At 39.8% G+C, this 12,973-nt stretch overlaps 1 protein-coding gene across 2 annotated transcripts in view; it reads left to right on the top strand.

The window, feature by feature from the left end:
• Positions 1 to 12,973, top strand: part of LOC142487109 (serpin B6-like) — a 50,284-nt gene that overhangs the window by 18,062 nt on the left and 19,249 nt on the right. For both annotated transcript variants that reach the window (XM_075585830.1, XM_075585829.1), the window contains one exon: positions 12,558 to 12,695. In XM_075585830.1, coding sequence (XP_075441945.1) covers positions 12,558 to 12,695 — 138 coding nt within the window. The remainder of the gene's footprint in view (positions 1 to 12,557; positions 12,696 to 12,973) is intronic.

Raw genomic sequence — 12,973 nt, 5'->3', positions numbered from 1 at the left:
CCAGACCCTCACTACATAATAATATAAGCAACCCAAACCAGTGTGTGGATTAAGGAGGTCAGTGACCTAGGTAAGCAGGACAATTGAAAAGCACTATGGCTCAGTACCTGTACTACCCAGGGGGCACTCGCGTCGTCGTCGGCGGCGTGCAGTCCATTTTGTGGTGATCCAAGGATATAGAGAGCGTTGATGGCGCACTGCCAGAGAGTCCTGGAAAGATAAAACAGGAACCAAAAAACAGCCAGGCCACTCCAAGATGAAAAAATGCTGTGCAGTTTATTGCATGCTGAAAAACACACAAAAGTGGACAGGAAAACGCACCTACGCGTTTTGTACTTAATGTACTTTATCAAGGTGACATGGTGCTGTAAAAGCTGCTACTTTATACTAATCTAAATCATTGCCAGGCCAATAGGGTAGCGCGCAGCCCTCGCGCGTCCCGCAGTGTCTGCGCATGCGAAATCTCGCGAGAGCGATGCGCGCGCACCTAGAGGAGGGGCAGTGTGGGCAAATCAGTGTAAACATGACTGTGAATTCGGCTTCGGTCCACCGAGTGACGACACAGCCGCGCGCCATGCCTGGTGGGCGCGCGCGCGTGACGTCACATACAGGAGACCGGCCGAACCTCTAGTGAAGTCTTTTTTTACAATACAAATAACTTTATTGAACAACGAAAATACACACAAATAAATAAGAATATCGGAAGAGAAAGGGGGTTACAACAATAAAGAAGTTAACAAGTAACTGAGTATTATATAGACAGCAGCCCTATGCATAAGTATGGGGAAAACACAATAAAGGAAAAGTATAAAGAGCATAACAAAGGAGAGGGGAGGGATGAGTCCTCACATTCAAAGAGCTATAACTATTAAAGTGATAAATGGATCATGAGGGGATACTAATACAGTATGGACTGTAATATATGGGTTTTTTTCCCTACAATTTAGTACCTAAGATTTGGCATACCAATTCCTGTGAGCCCTAACTAGTAAGTCCCATGATCCATCACTGAACTAATTAGAACACATATATATAGTATTGTTTCCCAAAGTGTACCCATACACTCAATATGTATAGGCAAGAATTAAAACACCTTGTTATCCAGAGGACAGAACAGTACATAGCATAATAATCATATAATATAATTAGCATATATACATAGCAAATGTGGCATTTATGCCGTATTGAATTCACATAAATTGCAATATACCGTATTAACATCTGTACTGTAGTTAACAGAGGCGTGTACAAATGTAGTAAAAAATTGTATCCCATTTATGAATAGTTATGTGTTACATCCAGACTGTCTCATGTGGCTTATTAATGATGTTAATATTGATATAAATATAATGAACACCGAATGGGAAATATGAATACTATCAATGCATTTTGAGTGGAAATATAAAAATGATATAGTAAAAATAATTTAATACTAAACTACTGTATAGTGTGGTTCAAACAAAGAAATTAGATCCTTGAACACAATAAGGTTAATATATGAAAAAATAATCTATAAAAATATGTATTTTTAAACGCAACTAATTATTAAGTTCAATGAAAAATCATGAAAATATTCAATATATGAATTCACAGAAAATGACTCAAATCCCAGTCGGTGTTCATGCCCAAAGGAGTTCTTGTTCTTAAGGTAAAGATCCAAAAGGATTCTCGTCTATCAAGTTGTTTCGTCCTGTCTCCTCCTCTTATGGGTACAGGAATATGTTCTATACCCTGAAATGTGAATGAGCCAATACCGCCGTTCGGACAACTAGAGAAATGCTTTGCAACTGGATGGTTCTGATCTGCATTATTGATAAGTCTCAAATGTTCAAGAATTCTAACTTTTAAGCATCTAGTTGTCCGTCCCACGTATTGTAGGCCACATCCACATTTCAGTAAGTAAACAACATAAGTAGAGTTACAATTAATAAATGATTTTATAGAGTACATTTTTCTAGTATTCGTAGAGGTAAAGGTTCTATTTTTATTCATTTTGGAACATGCTTTACAATGGGAACATGGATATGTTCCATGTGGTTTCTTAGATCTGTCTTTATTTTTGGATTAAAAAAGACTAGGAGACAAGTGGTTCGACAGGGTTTTTGCCCGTTTGAAAATAACATTGGGGCCTGTAGCTATATGGGGTTTTAAAACAGGATCCAGAGACAAAATGTCCCAATGTTTTTTAAGGATTTGTTTAATAGCTCCAGCTTGCTTACTAAAGGGGGTGATAAAGGAGGGACTCATATTTAATCTTGGTTGTTTGGGTTGTTTAACCAATAGTTTTTCCCTTTTCATGGAGGATACTTCTAAAAGTGTCTTATCTAGGTCCTTTCTATTATACCCTCTTTGTAGAAAGCGTGTGTGTAAGTCTGATGCTTGTAACATAAAGTCATCTTCATTGGAACAATTTCTGCGTGCCCTCATAAACTGGCTTTTAGGGATCCCTCTGAACATGGCGGGAGGGTGGCAGCTGCTGGGCCTCAATAGGGTATTGCGTGAATTGAGTTTACGATACAGTGTCGTTTGAATATTTAGAGTGGTATCTACATATAGACATAAGTCCAAATAATTGATGTGCTGTGCATTATACGTGTGAGTGAATTGTAAATGAAAATTATTAGTGTTAAGTGAAAGAATAAACTCATCTAGAAGTGTGACATCACCCTCCCAAATCAAAAGCAGGTCATCAATGTAACGTCTATAAAATAAAATGTGCTCCCTGTATTTGTTCACTTCTCCAAACACGTGGAACAGCTCCCACCACCCCATGAAGAGGTTGGCGTACGAGGGAGCAAAACTCGTACCCATGGCCGTTCCACGCGTCTGGAGATAGTGAACCCCATTAAATAGAAAGAAGTTGTGAGTGAGAAGAAAGTGGATTGAATCTAAAATAAACGTGACTTGTGCAGGTGATAAGTCCGACCGATTGAGGAAATACTCAGCAGCTGTCAGTCCATGTTCATGGGAAATAACGGTATAAAGGGAGGTGACATCCAATGTCACCCATAGCAGATTAGGTCTCCATCTGAAGCCCTCCAGGCAATTAATGAGATGACTACTATCTCTAATGTAGGACGGTAGGTTCCGAACCAGGGGTTGGAGAAAGTGGTCCACGTACCGTGAGACACCATCCCCCAAAGACTCAATGCTAGAGACAATCGGTCTCCCTGGTGGGGAGATCAATGTCTTATGAATCTTCGGGAGATGGTGAAACACGGCAGTGGTGGGATGGGGTCTGTAAAGGAATTCCATGTCATTTTCATTCAATACTCCCAACATGGAGCCAACATCAAGTAAGTGCCTTAGCTCCCTTTGGTATTTTTGGGTGGGGTCAAGTGGAAGTACAGCATAGGAAGTCGCATCCCCCAGTTGGCGTAATGCCTCTTTGAGATAATCATCCCTATGCTGCACCACCACGGCTCCACCCTTGTCTGCGTTCTTAATAATCAATGATCGGTTATTCTTTAATTGCTCCAAAGCTATAACCTCCTCATCACTTAAATTTCTATTTTTATTGTATCGACATGGTGAATCAAATAGAAAACCCTTTTGTAACAACCTTAGGTCCCTCTCGACCAGATTTTCAAAGGTGGAGAGGAACCTACCCTTAACAAAGGTGGGATAGAAGATTGATTGCTTTCTCAGACCAGTATTAGATCTACCCAAGAACTCATTATAATCCACAGTGGATTCAGTAGTTGTATATAATTCTTCAAGGTCCTGAATAGAGCATTGTTCCCTAAAAGAAAATGTATTGATGCTCTCCACCCCTACCCCTATTAACCTGTCATCTGTCTCATCAGGTATAGTGATAACTGTATTTTCTGTGTCATTAAAGAATTTTTTAAGGGTGCATTTTCTGACAAATTTATTAAGATCGATCATGGTCTGGAAAAGGTCAAAATTCGTATCTGGTACAAAACCCATACCCTTATTTAGTAATGTAAGTTCAGTATTAGTGAGTTCTATATTAGATAAATTGATCACTGCATCTTCTTCTCCTAAAAGTTCTTTTTCCTCTTGCTCGGTGCCCCTTTGTATTGACTTCTTGTTTTTCTTGCTCCGTCTTGTTCTTTTAAGTTTTTTGACCCAGATGGCTGTCCAGATGGCTCAGAGGGATTGTATTGACGGGTTTTATATTCTGTATCCCTATCACGTTGTTTTTTCTCCCAAAAAGGACGTTGCTCTTTAGGAGCCTCTGTCTCAGATTGCGAGTGTTCCTCTTCATGTGAATTAAAAAATGATACAGTGTGTCCCGTGTTCTCTGTGTCTGATATGTCTGAATCACCCCTTGACTTGAGAATAGACTTTTTGTTCCATGAGTCTGTGGTTTTATCCTCTGGAGTAGAATGAGTGGGAAGTGTGCTGCGGCTGGATCTCCTGTTGGGTGTAACCCTCTCCCATGTATACACCTGGTTACGTTGATAATCAAGCTTATCCCTGTCAAACTTTTGTTGTTTTCTAGATGTTATATCTTTTTCAAGATCTTTAATTGATTTTGAAAGATTCATATCAAGGGCTCTAAAGCCTTCCATCTTAGAAAATTTAGCCAAATGTGTTTGAGATAGTTTAATATCTTTCTCTAGATCACGTTTCTCCTTGGTTTTTGCTTTTACAATCAGTGAGATAAATTTAAAGGAACAGTCATTAAGAATGAGCTTCCATTCCTGTTCAAACTCTGGGTTGGTAAAGCCAAAGGTTGGTGTCTTTTTGACTCGCAGTCCCCTTGGAATCCTCTTCACAAGCAAGTAGTTCTCCAAAAATATAAGATCCCACCAAAGTCTTGTATCATTAATGAGAAGTTTACTTAGTTTAGAAAACAGGTCATGTAGATCTGAGGTGTCTTCACACTCAGTATCTGGTTTGTTATCAAATAACCTTTGGGCTTTTTTGAATCTCTGTGTGCTATCAAGATAATTAAAGACATAGTCCTCTGTAACATTCTGGGGATCCATAGCCTCTGTGTCCATGTTTCACAAGTACGGTGCTACTGTATAATAACAGGTATACGGTTTCAATGTATAGTTCAATGTATAAAGCACCAGCCAAGAGTGTACTACCCCGTCTTGAAAAAATGTGCGGGGGGTGAACACGTGTGTGCAAATCAGGCATGCATAAAAAATCTTGTCATAACAATATATAAAGTCTTCATATAAATTGGAGTGGCCACGACAAATTGAAAGAACCTGTCCAATGAGCTATCACTGTAAAGCATATGTCACATAGAAGCAGGTGAATGTGATGCTCCAATTGAATGCCAGTCCTTATAGGACATCCAGTGTTAATAGAGGTCCACACTAAGGGTTAACCTCGGCCGCGTTAGAGTGCCCCCATTGAAATATATAGACATCTGGTAGGGTAATTGTGGAGTCAGCCAGACCCTCACTACATAATAATATAAGCAACCCAAACCAGTGTGTGGATTAAGGAGGTCAGTGACCTAGGTAAGCAGGACAATTGAAAAGCACTATGGCTCAGTACCTGTACTACCCAGGGGGCACTCGCGTCGTCGTCGGCGGCGTGCAGTCCATTTTGTGGTGATCCAAGGATATAGAGAGCGTTAATGGCGCACTGCCAGAGAGTCCTGGAAAGATAAAACAGGAACCAAAAAACAGCCAGGCCACTCCAAGATGAAAAAATGCTGTGCAGTTTATTGCATGCTGAAAAACACACAAAAGTGGACAGGAAAACGCACCTACGCGTTTCGTACTTAATGTACTTTATCAAGGTGACATGGTGCTGTAAAAGCGTCCCGCAGCGCTACCCTATTGGCCTATTGGCCTGGCAATGATTTAGATTAGTATAAAGCAGCAGCTTTTACAGCACCATGTCACCTTGATAAAGTACATTAAGTACAATCCACACACTGGTTTGGGTTGCTTATATTATTATGTAGTGAGGGTCTGGCTGACTCCACAATTACCCTACCAGATGTCTATATATTTCAATGGGGGCACTCTAACGCGGCCGAGGTTAACCCTTAGTGTGGACCTCTATTAACACTGGATGTCCTATAAGGACTGGCATTCAATTGGAGCATCACATTCACCTGCTTCTATGTGACATATGCTTTACAGTGATAGCTCATTGGACCGGTTCTTTCAATTTGTCGTGGCCACTCCAATTTATATGAAGACTTTATATATTGTTATGACAAGATTTTTTATGCATGCCTGATTTGCACACACGTGTTCACCCCCCGCACATTTTTTCAAGACGGGGTAGTACACTCTTGGCTGGTGCTTTATACATTGAACTATACGTTGAAACCGTATACCTGTTATTATACAGTAGCACCGTACTTGTGAAACATGGACACAGAGGCTATGGATCCCCAGAATGTTACAGAGGACTATGTCTTTAATTATCTTGATAACACACAGAGATTCAAAAAAGCCCAAAGGTTATTTGATAACAAACCAGATACTGAGTGTGAAGACACCTCAGATCTACATGACCTGTTTTCTAAACTAAGTAAACTTCTCATTAATGATACAAGACTTTGGTGGGATCTTATATTTTTGGAGAACTACTTGCTTGTGAAGAGGATTCCAAGGGGACTGCGAGTCAAAAAGACACCAACCTTTGGCTTTACCAACCCAGAGTTTGAACAGGAATGGAAGCTCATTCTTAATGACTGTTCCTTTAAACTTATCTCACTGATTGTAAAAGCAAAAACCAAGGAGAAACGTGATCTAGAGAAAGAAATTAAACTATCTCAAACACATTTGGCTAAATTTTCTAAGATGGAAGGCTTTAGAGCCCTTGATATGAATCTTTCAAAATCAATTAAAGATCTTGAAAAAGATATAACATCTAGAAAACAACAAAAGTTTGACAGGGATAAGCTTGATTATCAACGTAACCAGGTGTATACATGGGAGAGGGTTACACCCAACAGGAGATCCAGCCGCAGCACACTTCCCACTCATTCTACTCCAGAGGATAAAACCACAGACTCATGGAACAAAAAGTCTATTCTCAAGTCAAGGGGTGATTCAGACATATCAGACACAGAGAACACGGGACACACTGTATCATTTTTTAATTCACATGAAGAGGAACACTCGCAATCTGAGACAGAGGCTCCTAAAGAGCAACGTCCTTTTTGAGAGAAAAAACAACGTGATAGGGATACAGAATATAAAACCCGTCAATACAATCCCTCTGAGCCATCTGGACAGCCATCTGGGTCAAAAAACTTAAAAGAACAAGACGGAGCAAGAAAAACAAGAAGTCAATACAAAGGGGCACCGAGCAAGAGGAAAAAGAACTTTTAGGAGAAGAAGATGCAGTGATCAATTTATCTAATATAGAACTCACTAATACTGAACTTACATTACTAAATAAGGGTATGGGTTTTGTACCAGATACGAATTTTGACCTTTTCCAGACCATGATCGATCTTAATAAATTTGTCAGAAAATGCACCCTTAAAAAATTCTTTAATGACACAGAAAATACAGTTATCACTATACCTGATGAGACAGATGACAGGTTAATAGGGGTAGGGGTGGAGAGCATCAATACATTCTCTTTTAGGGAACAATGCTCTATTCAGGACCTTGAAGAATTATATACAACTACTGAATCCACTGTGGATTATAATGAGTTCTTGGGTAGATCTAATACTGGTCTGAGAAAGCAATCAATCTTCTATCCCACCTTTGTTAAGGGTAGGTTCCTCTCCACCTTTGAAAATCTGGTCGAGAGGGACCTAAGGTTGTTACAAAAGGGTTTTCTATTTGATTCACCATGTCGATACAATAAAAATAGAAATTTAAGTGATGAGGAGGTTATAGCTTTGGAGCAATTAAAGAATAACCGATCATTGATTATTAAGAACGCAGACAAGGGTGGAGCCGTGGTGGTGCAGCATAGGGATGATTATCTCAAAGAGGCATTACGCCAACTGGGGGATGCGACTTCCTATGCTGTACTTCCACTTGACCCCACCCAAAAATACCAAAGGGAGCTAAGGCACTTACTTGATGTTGGCTCCATGTTGGGAGTATTGAATGAAAATGACATGGAATTCCTTTACAGACCCCATCCCACCACTGCCGTGTTTCACCATCTCCCGAAGATTCATAAGACATTGATCTCCCCACCAGGGAGACCGATTGTCTCTAGCATTGAGTCTTTGGGGGATGGTGTCTCACGGTACGTGGACCACTTTCTCCAACCCCTGGTTCGGAACCTACCGTCCTACATTAGAGATAGTAGTCATCTCATTAATTGCCTGGAGGGCTTCAGATGGAGACCTAATCTGCTATGGGTGACATTGGATGTCACCTCCCTTTATACCGTTATTTCCCATGAACATGGACTGACAGCTGCTGAGTATTTCCTCAATCGGTCGGACTTATCACCTGCACAAGTCACGTTTATTTTAGATTCAATCCACTTTCTTCTCACTCACAACTTCTTTCTATTTAATGGGGTTCACTATCTCCAGACGTGTGGAACGGCCATGGGTACGAGTTTTGCTCCCTCGTACACCAACCTCTTCATGGGGTGGTGGGAGCTGTTCCACATGTTTGGAGAAGTGAACAAATACAGGGAGCACATTTTATTTTATAGACGTTACATTGATGACCTGCTTTTGATTTGGGAGGGTGATGTCACACTTCTAGATGAGTTTATTCTTTCACTTAACACTAATAATTTTCATTTACAATTCACTCACACGTATAATGCACAGCACATCAATTATTTGGACTTATGTCTATATGTAGATACCACTCTAAATATTCAAACGACACTGTATCGTAAACTCAATTCACGCAATACCCTATTGAGGCCCAGCAGCTGCCACCCTCCCGCCATGTTCAGAGGGATCCCTAAAAGCCAGTTTATGATGGCACGCAGAAATTGTTCCAATGAAGATGACTTTATGTTACAAGCATCAGACTTACACACACGCTTTCTACAAAGAGGGTATAATAGAAAGGACCTAGATAAGACACTTTTAGAAGTATCCTCCATGAAAAGGGAAAAACTATTGGTTAAACAACCCAAACAACCAAGATTAAATATGAGTCCCTCCTTTATCACCCCCTTTAGTAAGCAAGCTGGAGCTATTAAACAAATCCTTAAAAAACATTGGGACATTTTGTCTCTGGATCCTGTTTTAAAACCCCATATAGCTACAGGCCCCAATGTTATTTTCAAACGGGCAAAAACCCTGTCGAACCACTTGTCTCCTAGTCTTTTTGAATCCGAAAATAAAAACAGATCTAAGAAACCACATGGAACATATCCATGTTCCCATTGTAAAGCATGTTCCAAAATGAATAAAAATAGAACCTTTACCTCTACGAATACTAGAAAAATGTACTCTATAAAATCATTTATTAATTGTAACTCTACTTATGTTGTTTACTTACTGAAATGTGGATGTGGCCTACAATACGTGGGACGGACAACTAGATGCTTAAAAGTTAGAATTCTTGAACATTTGAGACTTATCAATAATGCAGATCAGAACCATCCAGTTGCAAAGCATTTCTCTAGTTGTCCGAACGGTGGTATTGGCTCATTCACATTTCAGGGTATAGAACATATTCCTGTACCCATAAGAGGAGGAGACAGGACGAAACAACTTGATAGACGAGAATCCTTTTGGATCTTTACCTTAAGAACAAGAACTCCTTTGGGCATGAACACCGACTGGGATTTGAGTCATTTTCTGTGAATTCATATATTGAATATTTTCATGATTTTTCATTGAACTTAATAATTAGTTGCGTTTAAAAATACATATTTTTATAGATTATTTTTTCATATATTAACCTTATTGTGTTCAAGGATCTAATTTCCTTGTTTGAACCACACTATACAGTAGTTTAGTATTAAATTATTTTTACTATATCATTTTTATATTTCCACTCAAAATGCATTGATAGTATTCATATTTCCCATTCGGTGTTCATTATATTTATATCAATATTAACATCATTAATAAGCCACATGAGACAGTCTGGATGTAACACATAACTATTCATAAATGGGATACAATTTTTTACTACATTTGTACACGCCTCTGTTAACTACAGTACAGATATTAATACGGTATATTGCAATTTATGTGAATTCAATACGGCATAAATGCCACATTTGCTATGTATATATGCTAATTATATTATATGATTATTATGCTATGTACTGTTCTGTCCTCTGGATAACAAGGTGTTTTAATTCTTGCCTATGCATATTGAGTGTATGGGTACACTTTGGGAAACAATACTATATATATGTGTTCTAATTAGTTCAGTGATGGATCATGGGACTTACTAGTTAGGGCTCACAGGAATTGGTATGCCAAATCTTAGGTACTAAATTGTAGGGAAAAAAAAACATATATTACAGTCCATATTAGTATCCCCTCATGATCCATTTATCACTTTAATAGTTATAGCTCTTTGAATGTGAGGACTCATCCCTCCCCTCTCCTTTGTTATGCTCTTTATACTTTTCCTTTATTGTGTTTTCCCCATACTTATGCATAGGGCTGCTGTCTATATAATACTCAGTTACTTGTTAACTTCTTTATTGTTGTAACCCCCTTTCTCTTCCGATATTCTTATTTATTTGTATGTATTTTCGTTGTTCAATAAAGTTATTTGTATTGTAAAAAAAGACTTCACTAGAGGTTCGGCCGGTCTCCTGTATGTGACGTCACGCGCGCGCGCCCACCAGGCATGGCGCGCGGCTGTGTCGTCACTCGGTGGACCGAAGCCGAATTCACAGCCATGTTTACACTGATTTGCCCACACTGCCCCTCCTCTAGGTGCGCGCGCATCGCTCTCGTGAGATTTCGCATGCGCAGACACTGCGGGACGCGCGAGGGCTGCGCGCTACCCTATTGGCCTGGCAATGATTTAGATTAGTATAAAGCAGCAGCTTTTACAGCACCATGTCACCTTGATAAAGTACATTAAGTACGAAACGCGTAGGTGCGTTTTCCTGTCCACTTTTGTGTGTTTTTCAGCATGCAATAAACTGCACAGCATTTTTTCATCTTGGAGTGGCCTGGCTGTTTTTTGGTTCCTGTTTTATCTTTCCAGGACTCTCTGGCAGTGCGCCATCAACGCTCTCTATAAATTTAGTTAACAGTTTGCGACGGACGCGTGGCCACGCCCCTGCCGGTGGTTCAGGCAATGAGGGCGAACCAGCTGTGTGAGGTCATGGCTACGCCCCTGGAAAACCCGAGCCACACCACCCTCTTCTTCCCCCCCCCCCCCTCTCCCTGTTGCAAACACTGCAGCCTTCTCCCAGATTGCGGTGAAGCACTGTGCACGCGCCGCCGGGCGCAAGTGCAAACTGGGACCGCAACCATAAAGTGCAGACTCTTAAAACTGCATTTTGAGGGGGGAAAATGGAAGCATCATAAAATATTTACCATCCATTATTTTATTAGAATGTTTTGGGGTTTTTCAAGCTAGAACGCCTGTTATATTCCTTAACTCAAACTATCAATTTTGCAGAGATGTAATGGCAGCCATCTTGTTCTATCCTCCACAACCATAAAAAAATAGCAAGCAGATATCTTGTTACTACATAAAAATGTTACATAACAATCGCTGTGCTAAACACATGTGGTTTTATTGCAACTAGGTAACCGCAGAAATATATCATTTCAAAACAAAGTAACAGGAATTGCTTAAAAAATAAACTGCATTTTGGTTCAAGTGTGATGGTTTCAAAATAGCTTTTATGCAAAATATGATTCTCAGTTTGGACAGATGCTGCTTTTGATGTATTAACAGTACCAATAAGATATAAGTTCTCATCAATACATGGCCTATCCCTTCTAATGCATGTTCATACAATATGCATTAGCAGTAGTAATTAGAAATCACTTTTAATAATAGGGATTTCACATTAAGACTAATGGGTCATCAGTCTGTCTTTCCTACTTGTTATGTAGTTGGTTATCTATAAACTTTACAAAAGCTCAGACTCGCATACATTGTACTGTACTTTGAAGCCACTATATATACAGTGCTGGAGAAGAGAGTGGCTTCCGGCAAATTGAATTGAACTCAATTATTCAGCACAGGGAAAATAGTTTGCCAGGGCCTGTGTGAGTCTTGTGGTTACTTTAATTCAAGATGTAAACTCTGATACCAACAGGCAGTGAAGCAATCGGAAATCCTTCCTATTGTTTGATTTGGACAATGTTCTAATACTAAAGTGTTTTGAAAAATAATACATTGGAATTTATGTACCCTCTCCCCCTCCCCCCCCCCCCCCCCCCGTTCTACCACTGTAATTAAAATGTTATGTCTGTGCCCCTATTTAATATGCGGTGAAGCCTCTTCATGTCTTAAAGGCTCCCTTGACATGGAGAAACCGCTTCACAACAGGAAATGTGTATCTGCCCCCATCCGTTCTTTTTAACATAATATCAGAATGACGCGTCTGCAGCATGAATTTCCTCCTTATCCATGCACAAACCTTTCAAAACTGCTTAATCCATGGAAACTTTTTCGTTCGCAGAATCAAACTGATCATACACATATTGAACTTTTTTTTTTTGTTGTCACCAGGTGCTTCAGTTGGCCAAAGCAAAGGATGTCCACACAGGCTTCCAGTCACTTATCTGTGAAATCAACAAGCCAGGCACCGACTACCTGCTGAGAATTGCCAACCGGCTCTATGGAGAGAAATCATTTGCGTTCATTGATGTAAGTTTAGTGTTGGTGTGAACAAGGCTAGGAGGGTCAAGAGGTTCTTAGCAGGTGTGAACTTCTATTTGTTTCTTTTTTCCCCTATGTTTGTATCAATGCATTTTATGCAAAATGGGAACCCGATGGCATATCGTTAGTAGCTCTCTTCTTAATTTATAAATACAATCTTAAGCAAATACTGCAGGCCTAGTGTCTTAAAACACCCACATCCTTGTAATCCAGCTATCTTACAACTAAATAGGCATGTTTGCATGTGTGTACATGCATACAGTATG

This window comes from Ascaphus truei, chromosome 2, assembly GCF_040206685.1.
Source record: "Ascaphus truei isolate aAscTru1 chromosome 2, aAscTru1.hap1, whole genome shotgun sequence".
NCBI lineage: Eukaryota > Metazoa > Chordata > Amphibia > Anura > Ascaphidae > Ascaphus > Ascaphus truei.
The sequence above is the reverse complement of the archived record's forward strand: the minus strand, read 5'-3'. Positions and strand labels throughout refer to the sequence as shown.